This window comes from Equus caballus, chromosome 28 (assembly GCF_041296265.1).
Source record: "Equus caballus isolate H_3958 breed thoroughbred chromosome 28, TB-T2T, whole genome shotgun sequence".
Taxonomy (NCBI): domain Eukaryota; kingdom Metazoa; phylum Chordata; class Mammalia; order Perissodactyla; family Equidae; genus Equus; species Equus caballus.
The window spans coordinates 50,980,585-50,999,307 of record NC_091711.1 but is presented as its reverse complement, the minus strand read 5'-3'; the positions used below and the strand labels follow the sequence as shown (position 1 = coordinate 50,999,307).

At 42.5% G+C, this 18,723-nt stretch overlaps 1 protein-coding gene across 7 annotated transcripts in view; it reads left to right on the top strand.

Moving 5' to 3' along the window:
• The window catches only part of TTLL8 (tubulin tyrosine ligase like 8), a 76,664-nt gene that overhangs the window by 22,427 nt on the left and 35,514 nt on the right, over nucleotides 1-18,723 (top strand). For all 7 annotated transcript variants that reach the window (XM_070254311.1, XM_070254308.1, XM_070254310.1 and 4 more), the window contains 2 exons: nucleotides 3,618-3,804; nucleotides 18,387-18,535. In XM_070254311.1, the coding sequence (XP_070110412.1) occupies nucleotides 3,618-3,804; nucleotides 18,387-18,535 (336 nt within the window). The remainder of the gene's footprint in view (nucleotides 1-3,617; nucleotides 3,805-18,386; nucleotides 18,536-18,723) is intronic.

Sequence of the window (18,723 nt, the reverse complement as noted above, 5' to 3'; positions counted from 1 at the left end):
TCTGTCAGTCACTGACAGAGGCGTTTTGAAATCTCCAACTATAATACTTGGTTCATCTCTTTCTCCTTGCAGTTCTATCAGTTTTTGCTTCATGTATTTTGGATGCTCTGTTGTTACACACATACATATAGAGGATTATTAGGTTTTTGGAAAACCGATCTCTTTTTCATGTTGTAACGTTCTTTCTATACCTGATCGTTTTCCTTGCTCTGGAGTCTGCACCTTCTGAAACTAATGCAGCCACCTTGCTTTCTTCTGCTTGGTGTCAGCCTGGCATAACTTCTCCATCCCTTTACCTTTAATCTATATGTGTCTTTATATTTTAAGTGGCTTTGTTGTAGAAAATATACAGTTGGGTCTTACTGTTTGATCCACTTTACAATCTCTCTTTTAGTTGGTGTATTTAGATCATTGATGTTTAAAGTGATTATTGACATAGTTGGATTAACATCCACCATATATGTTACTGTTTTCTATTCATTGCTCTTGTTCGCTGTTCCTATTTTTCCTTCCACTCTTTTTCTGCCTCTTGTGGTTTTAACTGAGCATTATATATGGTTTTACTTTCTCCCCTTTCTTAGCATAGCAGTTATACTTCTTTATGTATTTTATATATATATATATGTTTGTATGTATTTAGTGGTTGCCCTACAGTTTGCAATATACATTTACAATGAATCCAACTCCACTTGCAAGTAACAGTACCATTTCACAGTAGTGCAAGTATCTTATAATAACACACTGTTCCTGCTTCTTCCCTCCTGTGCCTTATATCATTGTTTCATTCATTTCACTGATCCATAGCTATAATTTTTGGATATGTTGTTGCTATTATTATTTTTAATAATATGTATTAAGTTATTTGTTTTGTCATATCATTTAAGAATAAGAAAAATATGAGTTTTTATTTTATCTTCACTTACTCCTTCTCCAATGCTCTTTCTTTCTTTACATAGAACTGAGTTTTTGATCTTTGTAATTTTCCTTCTCTCTGAAGAACTTCTTTTAATATTTCTTGTAAGGCAGGTCTACTGGCAAAAAATTCCAATTTTTTTGTTTTTTGTCTGAGGAAGTCTTTATTTCTCTTCACTTTTGAAAGATAGTTTCCCAGGACATGGGATTCTATATTGGTGGGGTTTTTTTTCTCAACATGTTAAATGTTTCACTCCACTCTGGGAAGTTAGATGTAATTCTTATCTTTATTCCTCTGTAGATAATGTGGTTCTTTTCCTCTGCCTTCTTTCAAGATTTTTTCTTTTTCTTTGATTTTCTGCAGTTTGAATATGATATGCTTAGGTGATTGTTTTTGCTTTTTGGTCTTGTTTTTGGTATTTTTCCTGTCTGGTGTTCTCTAAGTCCTGGATCTGTTGTTTCTCTGACATTAACGTGGGGAAAATTCTTAGTCACTACAGCTTCAAATATACCTCTCTTCTTCTTTTTCCTTTCCTTCTGGTATCCCCATTACACATATGTTACAGCCTTTGCCGTTGTCCCCAGGTCTTGGATATTCTGTTCTATTTTTTTCAGTCGTTTTCTCTTTGCTATTCAGTTTGGGGAGTTTCTGTTGAGATATCCTCAAGCTCAGAGATTCTTTCCTCAGCCATATCCAGTCTACTAATGAGCCCAATCAAAGGCATTCCTCATTGCTGTTACGGTGTTTCCTATCTCTAGCATTTCTTTTTGGTCCTTTCTTAGGATTTCTGTCTCTCTGCTTACATTGCCCATCTGTTCTTGCATGTTGCCTACTTTCTCCATTAGAGCCCTTGTCATATTAACCATAGTTGTTTTAAATTCCTGGTCTGATTTTTCCAACACCCCTGCCGTGTCTGGTTCTGATGCTCTGTCTCAGTCTGTGTTTTTGCCTTTTCGTATGCCTTGTGATTTTTTTCTTAAAGGCTGGACAAGATGTCCTGGGTAAAAGGAACTGTGGTAAATAGGGCTTTAGCGATGTGGTGGTGAGGTGCAGGGAAGGGAGTGTCCTACAGTCCTGTGATTAGGGCTCAGTCTGTCTGTGAGCCTGTGCCCCTGGACAGTGGACTTCGCCAGCACTTCTGGGGTTTTCTCCCCTGTGGTGGGCAGGCTGACAGGAACTAGAGTTGGGTACTTCCCTTCTCCCGGGCTGGTCAGGCTCTGGTAAGTATTTCTCCTGAGGGCGGCCTTGTTAAGAATAGAGTGGTCTGTGTGTTTCAAGATGGCTGTTCTCCCCTCCCCCTGCCCCATCATAAGGGGTTTTTCTCTGATATTCAGTGTGAGAAACAGTCAAGCTCCTGGAGGTAAAAGTGATGAAAGCATAGGGGTCGCCCTAAAACTGACCCCCTCCCCAGCATTTTTAACTATCAGCATTGTCCACGTGAGCCTCCAGCAGTCCGTCAGTTGTGTCCAGGTTCCCCCCCACCCCCCGCTCTGGTTCCCCGGGAGGTTCCTGCTCCAGGAAGTTTAGTCTCTGTATCCGCCTGTTGGTCTCTCCAGTTTGGGGGCAGCAATCTGCCTGTGGCCTCATTTCTCTGATGAATCTAAGAAGAGTTGTTCATTCTTCAGTTTGTCCGACATTTTACTTGTTAAGAAGGAATGGCAACTTCCAAGCTCCTTACATGCCAAATTGGAAACAAGAAGTACAATTTTTCACTTTAAAATGGTTATGTTATGTGAATTTCACCTCAATACGTTCTTCTTTTTTTTTTTTTTGAGGAAGATTAGCCTTGAGCTAACTACTGCCAATCCTCCTCTTTTCACTGAGGAAGACTGGCCCTGAGCTAACATCGTGCCCATCTTCCTCTACTTTATATGTGGGACACCTACCACAGCATGGCTTTTGCCAAGTGGTGCCATGTCCGCACCCAGGATCCGGGCCGGCGAACCCCGGGCCGCTGAGAAGCAGAGCGTGCGCACTTAACCGCTGCGCCACTGGGCCGACCCTCAATACATTCTTCTAAATGCGTATCATGATCTCTGCAGCCACCATATAAACCTGGCTCCTAATCTCGGGGCCACAGGGTCTGCTCTCCGTCAGGGCTGCCTCTCGGGCAATGCCTGACCCCCGTTGTCTGCAGAGTTGTTCCCAGACATTTTCCATGCAGCCTTGTTCCTGGGTTTACCTCCAGGGTCCTACCCCATAGTCCGTGGATGGGTGCTTGTTCTCAGTCCATTCTCCACGTCCTAACCTGGGGCTGGGTTGCTTTGTGTGGGAGTGAGGCCGCTTGAGATCCACCTTCACCTTGACGAGGGGAACCCCCTGGCATTCAGTGCTTCCCGAGACCCAGCAGTGGTCTCACCCCATGGGTTCCAGAAGGAGAATGAGATGCTGTATAAGAGGTCAGACACACAGAGCAGCGAGCCCATGTGTACAAGTGCTCCAGAAGCACTAGAAATACAGGGAGATGCTTGTACCAGCCCCCCAGGGCTTGTGGGCACAGAGTGGTGGGAGGGCAGCTTCAGCAGGGAGTGGTACCCGCCCAGACACAGGTGTGGCATCCAGGGTGCCCGCCTAGAGAATCGTGTGGTGTCCCCTTGAAGCCTTGAGGCACGAGGGGTGGGGTGGCCTTTGTCCAGTGCACCAGGTGGTGCCACACCACAGGGGGGTGCAGTACACACCCCACATGCCTGTGCTTGGGTTTCAGGTCCTGAGAACGATGAATCAAAGCTCAGAGGCCTCTCCGGGCAGCTTGTGGACACTGCATGCAGAGTGTGTCAGGCCTACCTGGGGCAGCGGGAGCATGAGGACATCGACATCTCCGAGGACGCCGTCCAGGACCTCACAGAGGATGAGTGGAAGGACCTGACCCAGCAGTACTACGCCCTCGTCCAGTAAGTGTGCCTCGTTCGGAGTTCTGAGGGTGTGCCCACTGCTCTGACCAGCAGAAGCGAGTGTGCGCCCGGGGCTCATGTCCATCAGAGGACATTGGGGGTACTGCAGGAGGTGTCTAGGGAAGTCCAGCCTCTGGGATGTCTGGAGCACCTGTCTGGGCACTGGTTGCCTGTCTGGGTGTTGGGGTGGCTGTCTGGGCATCTGGGGCACTTGTATGGGTATGTGAGGCCCTGTCTGAGCACTGGGGCACCCGTCTGGGTATTGGGGTGCCTGTCTGAGTGTTGGGGATCAGGCCTTCCCACAGGCCCCTGTTGGCTGACAAGATGACATCCCCCTTGGGGGTGCTTTTGGGTAACATCTCCTTAAGCACCTTCCACACCCATTGATGTCTTTTACCTCATTTGAACCCCACGACAGCCGTCAGAGGCAGGCAGGGCAGGCACATCTGTCCCATTTTGCTGCCAGGCCACCTGGCTGGCTCAGTAATCGTGCTTGGCCCTGGCCTCCTGACTGTCCACAACCTGGGTTGCGCCTCGATGCCCGAGGTCCTGAGGTCGAGCCTGGCTTTCCTCCCCTCTCTTGAGGGCGGAGACCTTCCCAGTGCCATGGGTACAGCACCCGCTTCCCAGCGGCCAACAGAAAGAAGGTGGGGTGCAGGCGGTTAGGCCCTCCTGCAGTGTGAGCGGCTCGGCCAAGGGAACAAGTGGAGAAAGTAAGAACCCTCATTTTGGAGGGTCTGCCCGCAGGGTTGTTCTGTTCTTCTGGTCTTTCTTTCCTTCTTTGGGATTAATGAGCATTTTCCTCTTTCCTTTTTTGTGGAGATGTAAATACAGTAAGAACATGCTGGGCACTAGTTCTGTTTGTCCATGGATGAGATTTTGCATATGTGCTCACCTGTGTAGCCACCACCCAGATCAAGACAAAGAACGCTACCAGCCCCTCTCATCAGGCCCCTAGTAACCTTCTCAGGCAGAAGCCCCATAGAGGTCACACCCCTTCTGGTTCCTACAGCCTCAGCCAGTCTTGTGGCTTTCATATGCATGGAATCATGCAGGCTGTGTTCTCTCATTTATGCTTTTGCTCGACATGAAGTCTGTGAGATTCACCCGTGTTGGTGCACGTAGCAGAAGCTGGTTCTTTTCCATGCTGTGTAGAATCCCGTTCTGTCAATGGACCACAAGGTATTTACTCATTCTGTTGTGGAGGGGCAATTGGGTTACCTCCAGCTTTTGAAGATTTTCCAAAGTGGTTGTACAGCTTCACAGGTCAACAGCCATGAGTGTGCTCCGCCGCCTCCACCACGCACACGATGCTTGGCATTGTCCATGTTTTTAGTTTTCTCTTCTTGCTCATCTCATATGGTCTTAATTTGCATTTCTCTGATGACTGAGGGTGTTGAACATTGTTTGATGTGCTGGCTGGTCATTCAGATCTCTTCTCTTGTGATGTGCTTGTTCACACTTTTGCTCATTTAAAAATCAGATTGGAAAAAAGAATCAGATTGGTTGTCTCTTTTTTTATTGACTTCTAAGCGTTCTCCATATATTCTTCATCAAGTCCTTTGTTCGATATATGCATTGAGTACCTTCTTCCAGCATGTGACTTGTCTGTGTACCTCTTAGTGGTATTTGTTGATGAAATCCAGTGTTTCGATTTTTTCTATTATAGCAAGTTGCTTAGCGTCCTGTTGAAGAAACTTTTGCCTACCCAAGGTCATGAAGATGTTCTCCTATGGTTTCTTCTAGATGTTTTACTGTTTTCCTTTTGCTTTTAGCTTTTTATGATTAATTAATCTTGAATTAATTTTTGTGTAAGGTAAGAGATAAGGATCAAAGTTCTTTTTTGTATATAGACATCCACTATGGATAAAGAAAGAAGAATCTTGTTGAAACTTGCTCTTGGCCCAGCATGTGGTGTGTTTTGGCAAATGTTTCACGTATACTTGAACACAGTGTGTATCTGCGTTGCTGGGTGGTGTGTTCTAAAATGTCAACTAAATTGGCACTGTATCCTTCCTGACTCTTCTGCCGGCTCGTTCTCTGAGGTACTGAGAGAGCTGACTTAAGTCTCCAGCTATGTTTGAGGATTCTTGTCTTTGTCTGTTTAGTTCTGTGATTATTTTCTTTATATATTTTGATGTATATTTCTTTATGTATTTTCCTTATGTATTTTCTTTATTCAGTACATCTAATTCAGGATTGTTTTGTCTTCCTTTGATTGGACCCTTTCATCATTATGAAATGTCCTCTTTATCTCTATTAATATTTCTTGTCTTAAATTCTACTCTTTATGATGTTAGCACAGCCACACGAGCTCTCTCTTGGTTAGAGTCTACAAGTGTATCCCTTTCTCAGCCTTTCGCTGTCAGTCTCTCCGGGCCTTTACATTTTGAAGTGGGTCTCCTTTAGAGAGCATGTGTTAATGGCTCAGTCTTGCCACCTCTTCCTGTTAGTCAGAGTTCTTTCCATTTACACTGAGAGCCCTTGTTAGAACAGTGGGCTAAGTCCACTGGCTGTTGATATTGTCCTATAATGGATAGAAAGTGGCTGTATAAGCCTCACAGTGGTTTAGCTCCATTCATGCCCATCTTCCCTGCTGTGCTACTGTTGTCACATATTTGCTTCTGCAGAGGTGGAAATACCACAAGTCATGGCTGGTATGGTTGCTTTAAACAATTAATATTCTTTCGCTTTTATCCTGAGGTTTACCCTTTCCAGGGTTTTTCATTCCTTTCTACAGTTCTCTGATTCCTCCTGAGATCATCTCCAGAATGCTTTTTTAAATTTTTAAAAATTATTTTATTGAGGTCATATTGGTTTATATACATTGTGAAATTTCCAGTGTACATTATTATTTATCAGTTTCTGTATAGACTGCGTTGTGCTCACCACTGATAGTCTAATTTTTATTTGTCACCATATATTTACCCCTTTTGCCCACACCCAACCCCTCCTTCCCCTCTGGCAATCACTAATGTATTCTCTTTGTCCATGTATTTGTTTATTTTCCACATACGAGTGAAATCATGCGGTATTTGTCTTTCTCTGACTTATTTCACTTAACGTAATACCCTCAAGGTCTATCCATGTTGTTGCAAATAGAATGATTTTGTCTTTTTTTTTTTTTTTTTTTTTGAGGAAGATTAGCCCTGAGCTAACATTTACCGCCAATCCTCTTCTTTTTGCTGAGGAACATTGGCCCTGAGCTAACATCCATGTTCTCTTCCTCTACTTTATATGTGGGATGCCTGTCACAGCATGGCTTGATAAGCAATGCGTATGTCTGCACCCAGGGTCTGAACTGGTGAACCCCGGGCTGCCAAAGTGGAGTGTGCGAACTTAATTGATAACACCACTGGGCCAGCCCCTGATTTTGTCTTTTTTATGGTGGAGTAGTATTCCATTGTATATATATACACCACATCTTCTTTATCCATTCCTCAGTTGATGGGCATGTGGGTGGCTTCCAAGTCTTGGCTATTGTGAATAATGCTGCAATGAACATGGGGGTACATAAGGCTCTTCAAATTGTTGATCTCAAGTTCTCTGGATAAATACCCACTAGTGGGATAGCTGGGTTGTGTGGTATTTCTATTTTTAGTTTTTTGAGAAATCCCCATACTGTTTTCCATAGTGGCTGCACCGGTTTTCGTTCCCACCAGCAGTGTAGGAGGGCTCCCTTTTCTCCACACCCTCTCCTATACTTGCTATTTGTCGTCATGTTAATTATAGCCATTCTGACAAGTATAAGGTGATATCTCATTGTAGTTTTGATTTGCATTTGCCTAATGATTAGTGATGTTGAACATCTTTTCATTTGTCTGTTGGCTATCTGTATATCTTCTTTGGAAAAATGTTCATATCCTCTGCCCATTTTTTGACCAAGTTGTTTGTTTTTTTGTTGTTGAGTTTTATGAATTCTTTATATATTTTTAAATTAACCCCTTGTCGGATATGTGACTTGCAAATATTTTCTCCTAGTTGGTGGGTTGTCTTTTCATTTGATTCATGATTTCCTTGCCTTGCAGAAGCTCTTTAGTCTGATGAAGTCCCCTTTGTTTAGTTTTTCTTTTGTTTGCCTTGCCTGAGTGGACCTAGTATTTGAAAAGATGCTGCTAAGACCAATGTCAAAGTGTGCTGCCTATATTTTCTTCTAAGAGTTTTATGGTTTCAAGTCTTACCTTCAAGTCATTGGTCCATTTTGAGTTTATTTTTGTGTATGGCGTGAGATAAAGTTCTACCTTCATTCTTTTGCATGTGGCTGTCCAGTTTTCCCAACACCATTTATTGAAGAGACTTTCCTTTCTCCATTGTATGTTCTTGGCACCTCTGTGGAAGATTAGCTGTCCGTAGATGTGCGTTTTTATTTCTGGGCTTTCAATTCTGTTCCATTGATCTGTGTGCCTGTTTTTGTACTAGTACCATGCTGGTTTGATCACTATGGCTTTGTAGTATGTTTTGAAGTCAGGGATTGTGATGCCTCCAGCTTTGTTCTTTTTTCTCAGGATTGCTCTAGCTATTCTGTGTCTTTTGTTGCCTCATATGAATTTTGGGATTCTTTGTTCTATTTCTATGAAGAGTGTCATTGGGATTCTGATTGGGATTGCATTGAATCTGTTGATTGCTTTGGTAGTGTGGACATTTTAACTATGTTTATTCTTCCAATCCGTGTGCATGGAATGTCTTTCCATTTCTTTATGTCATCATCGATTTCTTTCAGTAATGTCTTATAGTTTTTATTGTATAGGTATTTCAGATCCTTGGTTAAATTTATTCCTAGATACTTTATTCTTTTTGTTGCGATTGTAAATGGGATTGTATTCTTAAGTTCTCTTTCTGCTAGTTCATTATTAAAGTATAGAAATGCAACTGATTTTTTGTAAGTTCATTTTGTACCCTGCAACTTTGCTATAGTTGATTATTTCTAATAGTTTTCTGAAGGATTTTTAGGGTTTTCTATATATAGAATCATGTCATCTGCATCCGGAACTCTTTTGTCTTGTAAAGCTGAAACTCTGTCCCTATTAAATGTTAATTCCCATCCCCCTCCCCCGGCTGCTGGCACCCACTGTTCCACTTTCTGTCTCTGTGGATGACTCCTCTAGGAACGTCACTTGAGTGGAATCATCAGGATTTGTCTTTTTGTGGCTCCCTTCTTTCACTCAGCCTACTGTCCTCAAGGTTCATCCACGTTGTAGCACATGTCAGAATGTCCTCCCTTTTTAAGACTGAATAATATTCCATTGTATGTGTAGACCACATTTTGCTTTTCCGTTCATTCATTGATGGACCCTTGGGTTGTTTCCATATGTTAGCAGCTAATAATGCTGCTGTGAACGTAGGTGTTCAAATAGCTCTTTGAGACCCTGCTTTCAGTTCTTTTGAGTATGTACCCAGGAGTGGAATTGCTGGATCCTATGATAATTCTATTTTTAATATTTTGAGGAACCTCCAGACTGTTTTCCAAAGTGGCTGCACCATTTTACATTCCCACAGACAGCATACAAGTGTTCTAATTTCTCAACATCCTCCCTAACATTTGTTATTTTCTGGGGGTTCTTGGTGAGGAAGATTGGCCCTGAGCCAACATCTGTGCCAATCTTCCTACATTTTCTATGTGAGATGCCACCACAGCATGGCCTGACGAGCAGTGCTAGGTCCATACCCAGGATCCAAACTTGCGAATTGCAGGCTGCCAAAGTGGAGAGCAAACCTAACCCGGTTATTTTCTATGTTTTCGATAGTGTCTATCCTAAGTGGTGTGAGGTGGTATCTCATTGTAATGTTTGTGTGTGTGTGTGTGTGAGGAAGATTAGCCCTGAGCTAACATCTGTTGCTAGTCTTCTTCTGTTTTGTATGTAGGATGCTACCACAGCATGGCTTGATGTGCAGTGTGTAGGTCCATGCCCAGGATCCAAACCCACGAACCTCAGGCTGCCGAAGAATGTGCGAACTTCACCACCGTGCCACCAGGCCCGCCCTCTTGTAGTTTTGATTTGCATTTCCCTAATGATCAGTGATGTTGAGCGTCTTTTCGTGTGCTCATTGGCACTTTGTATATTGTCTTTGGAAATAAGTCTATGCAAGTCTTTTGCCCATTTTTGAATTAGGTTGTTTGTTTTTTGTTGTTGAGTTTTAGGATTTCTCTCTATATTTTGGATATTAATCCCTTATCAGATATATAAGTTGCAAACACTTTTTCCCATTTTGTGGGTTGCCTTTTTACTCTGTTGATATTGTCTTTTGATGCACAAATTTAAAAACTTTTCTTGAAGCCCAATTTGTCTATTTTTTGTTTCGTTGCCTGTGCTTTGGTGTCATATCCAAGGAATTATTGCCAACGTCAATGTCATGAAGATTTTGCCTTATGTTTTTTCTAAGACTTTTATAGTTTTTGTTCTTATACTTAGGTCTTTGATCCATTTTGAGTTAATTTTTGTAGATGAAGCTAGATAAGGGTCCAACTTCATTCTTTTGCGTGTGGATATCCAGGTTTTCCAGTACCATTTGTTGAAAAGATTGTTCCTTCCCCATTGAAGAGTCTTGGCATCCTTGTGAAAATCATTTGACCAGATATGTGAGGGCTTATTTCTGGGCTCTTTATTCTATCCCATTGGTCTATATGTCTGTCTTTATGCCAGTACCACACTTTTTGATTATTGTAGCTTTGTAGTAAGTTTTGAAATCCAGAAGGCTAAGTCTTCCAACTTTGTTCTTCTTTTTCAAGATTGTTTTGGTTATTCAGGGTCCCTTGAGATTCCATATGAATTTTAGGATGGGTTTTTCTATTTCTGCAAAAAATGTCCTTGGGATTTTGATAGGGATTTCATTGAATTTGTAGATTGCTTTGTGTAGTATTGATGTCAACAATATTGTCTTCCAATCCATGAACATGGGATGTCTTTCCATCTATGTTTCTTTAATTTCTTTCAGGAATTTTATGTAGTTTTCATTGTACCTTTCACCTCCTTGGTTAGGTTAATTTTTAGTATTTTATTCTTTTTGATGCTATTGTAAATGGAATTGTTTTTGTCATTTCCAGTTCAGATTGTTCATTGTTAGTGTAAAGAAATGGAACTGATTTTTATTTGTTGACTTTGTATGTTGCTTCTTTGCTGAATTCATTTATTAGCTGTAACAGGTTTTTTTTGCAGAATCTTTAGGAACTTCTACATATAAGATCATATCTACAAACACAGATAATTTTCACATGTTGAACCATCTTTGCATTCCAGGAATAAATCCCACTTGATCATGGTGTATAATCCTTTTTTAAAAAATTAAGATTGTCACTTGAGCTAACCTCTGTTGCCAATCTTCTTTTTTTTCTTCTTCTTCTTCCTGTCCTCAAAGCCCCCCAGTACATAGTTGTATATTCTAGTTGTGAGTGCCTCTGGTTGTGGCGTGTGGGACGCCACCTCAGCATGGCCTGATGAGTGGTACCGTGTCCGTGCCCAGGATCCGAACTGGTGAAACCCTGGGCCACCAAAGTGGAGTGTGTAAACTTAACCACTCGGCTGCGAGGCTGGCCCCTGGTGTATAATCCTTTTAATATGCTACTAAATTTGACTTGATAGTATTTTGCTGAGGATTTTTGCATCGTGTGCATAAAGGATATTAGTCTGCAGTTTTATTTTCCTGTTAGGCTTTGGTATCGAGATAATGTTGGCCTCATAGAATGAGTTAGGAAATGTTCTCTCCTCTGCAACTTTTTAAAAAAGTTTGAGAGGGACTAGTATCAGTTCCTCTTTAACTTTTTGGTAGATTTCATCAGGTCTAGGGCTTTTCTTTGTTGGGACATTTTTGATTATTGATTCAATCTCCTTGGTAGTTATACATCCATTCAGATTTTCTATTTCTTCATGATTTAATCTTGGTAATTTTGTGTTTCTAGGACTTCTTCCACTTCATTTAGGTTATCCAATTTGTTAGTGTACAATTGTTCATAGTACTTTCTTATAATATTTTTTATTTTTGTAGAATCACTAGTAATGTCCCCAATATTATTTCTGATTTTAGTAATTTGACTCTTCTCTCTCTTTTTCTTAGTCCATCTAGCTAAAGGTTTGTCAATTTTGTTGATCTTTTCGAAGAACCAACTTTTGGTTTCATTAGTTTTCTCTATTGTTTTTCTATTTTGATTAACTTTGCTCTAATCTTTATTATTTCCTTCCTTCCTCTAGCTTTGGGTTAATTTGTTCTCCTTTTTTTTGTTCTTTAAGTTGTAAAATTAGGTCGTTGATTTGAGATCTTCCTTATTTTTTCATGTAAGCATTTATAGCTATAAATTTCCCCCTTAGCGCTGCTTGCATGCATCCCATAAGTTTTGATATGTTGTATTTTCATTTTCATTTGTCTCTAAATATTTTCTAATTTCTCTGTGATTTCTTCTTTGATCCATTGGTTCTTTAAGAATATGTCGTTTAATTTCCACAAATTTGTGAATTTTCCAGTTTTACTTCTGTTATTGATTTCTAACCTCATTCCACTGTAATCAAAGAAGATGCTTTTTATGATATATATCTTTTTAGAACTACTGAGACTTAATATGTGGCCTAACATACTGTCTGTCTTGGAAAATATCTCATGTGCACTTGAGAAGAATGTGTATGCAGCTGTTGTTGGCTAGTGTTCTGTGTGTCTGTTGGATCTAGTTGGTTTATTGTGTTAAGCTGTCTGTTGCCTTACTGATCTTCTATCTGGCTGTTCTATCCATTATTGAGAGTGCGATACTGAAGTCTCCAACTATTATTGGAGAACTGTCTATTTCTCTCTCCAATTCTGTCAGTTTTTACTTCATATATTTTGATGATCTGTGATTAGATGCATAAATGTTTATAATTGTATCTTCTTGTCTTGCTCTATTGAACATTTTATTAATATATAAGGTCCTTCTTTGTCTCTTAAACTTTTCTATTTCAAGTCTATTTTGTCTGATATTAGTGTAGCCATACCTACTTTCTTTGGTTACTATTTGAATGAAATTTCTTTTTCCATTCTTTCACTTTCAGTCTATCTGTGTCTTTGGCTCTAAAGTGAGTCTCTTGTAGTCAGCATGTGGTTGGATCTTGTGTTTTTATCCAGTCTGCAAGTCTCTGTCTGTTGATTGGAGAATTTAATCCATTTACATTTAAAGTAATTACTTATAAGGAAGGACTTACTTCTGTCATTGTGCTATTTGTTTTCTATGTGACTTGTAGCTTTGTTGGCCCTCATTTTGTGCATTACTGTCCTCTTTTGTGTTTAGTTGATTTTTTTTTTGTAGTGAAATATTTAAATTCCCTTCTTATTTCCTTTTGTGTATTTCTATAGCTATTTTCTTTTTGGCTACCATGGGGATTACATTTAACATTCTAAAGTTATAATACTCTGATTTGAATTTATACCAACTTAACTTCAGTAACATACAAAATCTCTGCTCCTTTATAGCTCTTTCCTCACCTATTTCTGTTGTTGATGTCACAAAATTATATCTTGTAACATTGTGTCCAAAAACATAAACTAATAATTCTCTTAAATTATGTAGAAAACAAAATGTGAAGTTACAAACCAAAGTTACAATAATACTAGTTTTAGACTAATAATTGTTTTTAAAATGTGTTAGTCTCTTAAATAATGAAGAAAACAAAAAGTGAAGTTACAAACCATTGTAACAGTAACACCAGGTTTTATAGTTGCCCATCTATTTACTTTTACTGAAATCTTTATTTTTCCATTCGGCTTCGAGTTAGTGTCTAAACGTCCTTTCATTTCACACTGCTGGACTCCCTGGAGTGTTTCTTGCAGGGAAGTCCTTATGGTAACACAGTCCCTCAGCTTTTGTTTATCTGGAAATGTCTTAATTTCCCCCTCACTTTTGAAGGACAGTTTTACTGGATGTGGGATTCTTGGCTGACAGTTTTTTTCTTGCAGCACTTCGAATATATTGGCCCCCTGTCTGCTGGCCTCCAAAGTTTCTGATGAGAAATCTGCTGTTGATCTTATTGAGGATCCCTTGTATGTGACGATTTGCTTCCCTCTTGCTGCTTTCAAGATTCTCTCCTCTTTCGAAAGTTTGACTATAATGTGTCTCCATGTAAGTCTCTTTGGAGTTCATCTTATTGGAGTCTGTTGAGTTTCTTGGATGTTTATATTTATGTCTTTTATCAAATTTGGGAAGTTTTTGGCCATTATATCTTCATGTGTTCTCTCTGCCCCTTTCTCTCTCTTGTCTCCTTCTGGGCCTCCCACGATGCATATGTTGGCCCACTTGATGGTGTCCCAGGTCCTTTAGGCTCTGTTCACCTCCGTATTTTTTTTCTCTTCCTCAGACTTGATAATTTCCATTTTCCTATCTTCAGGTTCACTGATTCTTTCTTCTCCCTTCTTAAATCTGCTTTTGGATCCTTCTAGATAACTTTTATTTCAGTTATTCCAGGAACTCAGTTTGACTTAACGTTCAAAAGTCAATCAGTGGACTATCATTCAGCCTTAGAAAGGGAGAAAGTTCTGACACACGCTGCAGCATGATGAAACTTGAGGGAGTACGCTGAGGGAAATGAGGCCATCACAAAAGGGCAAACACTGTATGATCCCATTTTACATAAGGTGCCTAGAGTCGTCAAATCAGAGACAGAAAGTAGAACGGTGGGTGCCAGGGGCTCGGGGAGGAAGAAATGGGCAGTTAGTGTTTAATGGGGCAGAGTTTCATTTTTAAAAGATGAAGAGTTCTGGAGATGGATGACAGTGATGGCTGCACAGTAATATGAGTGTCCTACTGAACTGTACACCTGAAGATGGTTAAGACAGTAAATTTTATAGGTGTGTTTTACCACAATAAGGAAAAAAAGTCAATTGGTAAATTTAATCACATTTATAGAAGAAAGAAGAAAAACTATAAGATCATCTCACTACATGCAAAACATTGATGAAAGTCAATACTTGTCCATGTTATTATTTTTTTAGCAAACTAGGAAAAGAAACAAATTCCTTAAGTTGGTGAAGTTTATCTGCAAAAATCCTAAAGCTAATATGTTTCTTTACAGTTACGTATTGAAAGTGTTCTCCTTGAAATCAGAGTGAGACAAAAGTGCCCACTATCGTGACTTCCATTCAGTATTGACTGAAAGGTCTCTTTAGTTTCATAGTACAGGAAAAAGAAACAAAAGGCATAACATCAGAAAGGAAGAAGTAAAACTCTTTATTTACTGATGATCTGATTGTGCACATAGAAAATTTTAAAAATCATAAAGAAAGTATCGTAATTAAGTGAGTTTAGCAAGATCACTAGGTACCAGATCAATATACAAAAGTCCATTGATTTCATTGTACTAGCAACAGCCATAAAGTGGAATTTTAAAAATGCAGTTTACAGCACCATCAAATAACAAATATCCAGAAAAAATATGACAAAATACTTTGAAGACCCTAAACTGAAAATTATAAAATGAAAGAGAGAAATTAATGACCTAATAATTGTGTGTGTGCATGAGACCATGTTCATGAATGAGAAGACTGTGACGTAGAGATGTTTGTTCTTCCCAAACTAATCTATAGGTGCGATGCAATTCTGATCAAAACCCATGCAGGGGGCTGGGATGGGAGGAATTAACAAACCGATTCTGAAATTTATTTGGAAATATGAATGATTTAAGAAGAGCCAAGACAACCTTGATCAAGAAAAACAAAATTAGAGGACTTACATCCCATATTTTAAGACTTACTCTAAATATACAGTGATTATGACAGTGTGGTATTGGGGTCAGGTAGATAAGTAGACCAATGTAGCTGGATAGGGTCCTGAAACAGATCCTCATATGTGTGATCACACAAGAGCAAGATGCCGCCTCACTCGTCAGGGCAGTGAGGAACAGCCAGACTTTCCCCTAAATGGTGCTGAGCAACACGCATCCTTACAAAAAAAGTTCCTTGAATCCTGCTTCACAAATAGACAAAAATCAATTTGAGAAAAACGTAAGAAAACACTGGAATGTATCTTCATGATCATGAGGAAGGAAGGGTTTCTTAAATAGTTCATTAAAAGCAGTAATCATAAAGAAAAAACTGATAAATTGCCTTTTATTGACACTGAGAACTCTTTTATCAAAAATCGCTACAAAGGCAAGCCACAAACTGGAGGAATATATTTACAACACATACATCCCAGAGTTCCCATATGTAGAATACGTAAAGAACTCCTGTAGATCAGTAGGAAAGGAGAAACAAGTGCAAGAACCAAAAGCCTTGAGCAGACACTTGACGAAAGAAGCAGCCACATGACCAACAAGCGGGTGAGTAGATGCTCACCATCAGAGGATGCAAATTCAGACCACACGGAGATACCACTGCAAACCCCCCAGAATGAACCAAAAACCAAATACCAAGTGCTGCCAATCCTGGAGTAGCTGGGGCTTCGATGCACTGCTGGGTGGAGTGTAGACTAGATGACCCGGTCAGAAAGCCTGTGGCAGTTTCTTATAAATTTAGGTGTCTACATACCCTACGGTGCAGCTAGGGTCTTTATCCAAAAGAAATGAAAACGTTATGTCCTCAGAAAGACTTCATTCGTAATATCCCAAATCTAGAAATTTCCAACGATGTGACAGAAGGAGCTGCTGGTCCAGGCAATGCCCGGATGCATCTCTCAGTCGTTCTGTTGAGTGAAAGAGACCAGACACACGAGTACGCATTGTGAGAGTCCACCCACGTGCAGTTCAAGCAGCCGAGTCTGCACAGACAGGAGGGCAGAGGGCAGAGGGGGCCTGGGATGGAACACAGGCAAATCTTTTGAGGGGCTGCAAGTGTTTGTATCTCGATCTGGGTGGCAATTGCACAAGAGTACACATGTAAAAGTTGCCACACTTTACATTTTTCTCTGAGTGAGGCACTATGCCCCTGCCTGTTTTCTTAGACCTCCGCAGAAAAGACAGTCCCGGGATTGACCACGAGGTGGCGGCAGTAGACCTGTGGCCACGGTGGCACCTGCGAGCTTGCTGAGTGCCTTAGTGCTGTTAGTTCAGTCTGTGCTCTTACTTGTTGGGGCACACGGGGTCCCCGAGTGTGGTGTGCGCGTCGTCAGGACCAGAAAGGCAGGTGCTGTATCCCTCTCTTGTGCTCAGCATCTGGGGGGCGGTGCCTGTTGTCTGATGATCATGGTTGTGTCTGGGACCTGAAACTCCAGACCTGAAACTGGGCTGGTGAACAGCTCCTCCGTCCTCCCATCCTCTCCTCCAAGGGGGGCGAGGATGTTATTACCATGATGCACAAGCCCCCCATGGACTGCGACCCTTTGAGGCAGGGCTGGGATGCTTTGGGGAAAGACCACGGGGATTCCTTCCCAAGCGAGGACTAACTGCTTGTCTTCTTCCTGAGCCAAAGTCGAGAGAGTGTTTGTGTCACATCCGCTGGTCTCCTGGGCAGCTGTGATCCTGACCAGCACGGCAGACACTCTTGGCGACCTGCCTCAGTTCACCACGGTCTCCAGGGCCAGCCTCTGCAGCCAGACAGGACTGTCACAGAGCACACAGGGACTTGCGCCTGTTTCCACCACGTCCTCCTGTCATCTTGGGGTCAGATAGGGCATGTGTGCTGCAGAGGAGGGCCTGGCAGGCCTGGGGGCTCGCCTTCAGCAGGTCCACTTAGAACCGGGGGCAAGGCCCTCTCTGACGTGTCACCCATGTTCCCTGTGCCAGGGAAGGGCCTGTGCCACCCCGAGGCTCTTGCTTTCTCATGCCCTCACGCACAGCTCCACAGTTTGGGGGGGCTCTCCCACATCATCAGGGACACCCCCACTCCTCACTTTTCCCTCCCATGTGGTCCTCTCTTCCTCAGCATGTGTGAATAGAATATAGTACATAGACGTACGTGTCCCCAAAGGCTTTGCCCCCACCTCCCAGCCATCACCTTGCAGCTCAGTGCAGCCCACCCTCTGCTGCAGTCCACCTGTATGTGGGGGGTCCAATGCGGCCCCAGGGGAAGCGTCCCCCTTGCACGCTTCAAAAATGCACTGCTGAGCTCTGAATTCTCTCAAACGGTTCTACTGTCAGCCCTTCATTTAGTCCCTTAAATTATGGTGACTTCCTGAGCTGGCCCCATTGCCACCATGACTGTGTGGCCACCAGCAGGTCTGACTGACATTCAAGTCTGTGGGATGTTAAGCTGGCATCCAGCCCTTGGTAGCTGTAGGACACGGGGCGCCACCAGCATGGGCAGGTGGCTTTCCCATCACCACCTCCCGCAGGCAGATGTCATCCCAGGTGCCACCAACCACCAGACACATGGGCCTGCGAGGCCACCCTGATGAGGGGCCCCCGGCACAGGAACCCCGCCTTTGTCTCCCTGCAGCTTTTCCTGGGCCCTGGGCTCGGTGCTCCTGGGGTGTACATGCAGTCTAGACCCACAGTCGGGGTCCCCGTGTCTCCACAGGGCCCCAGCCAGGAGCAGCCTGGCAATTGCACATCCCCAGGCGCCCCTCGGGTGGCAAGAGGAAGCTCTAGGCCCGCCTCTCACCTTTTGTGCCAGGTGGGCCATGGCCTGGCACCTGGTCGGCGGCACCCGCGCATGGCCCTGGGAACCTCACGCACTCTCTGGATCTTGCTTTGTAGAGGCGATGCTTTCATCTCCAATTCAAGAAGTCACTTTTCGCAGTGCCAGGCTCTGCTGAATAGACTCACGTCCGTGAACCCTCAAATAGAGATCGACGGGCTTCGGAACATCTGGATCATAAAGCCTGCAGCCAAGTCCCGGGGCCGAGGTGAGTCCCGAGGCTGCAGGCGGGTGGGGACGGCCAGCTGGGGGAGCAGAGCCCACACACGGGACTCGCAGGCACCCGGTGGCCCTGGTCCCAGGGCACGGGCATCTCGACAACCCTGGTCTTCACGCTTTATGTCTGAGGTTTGCTGATTCATTAGGATGTTCCCATCTGTATCCCTAAGTTAAACT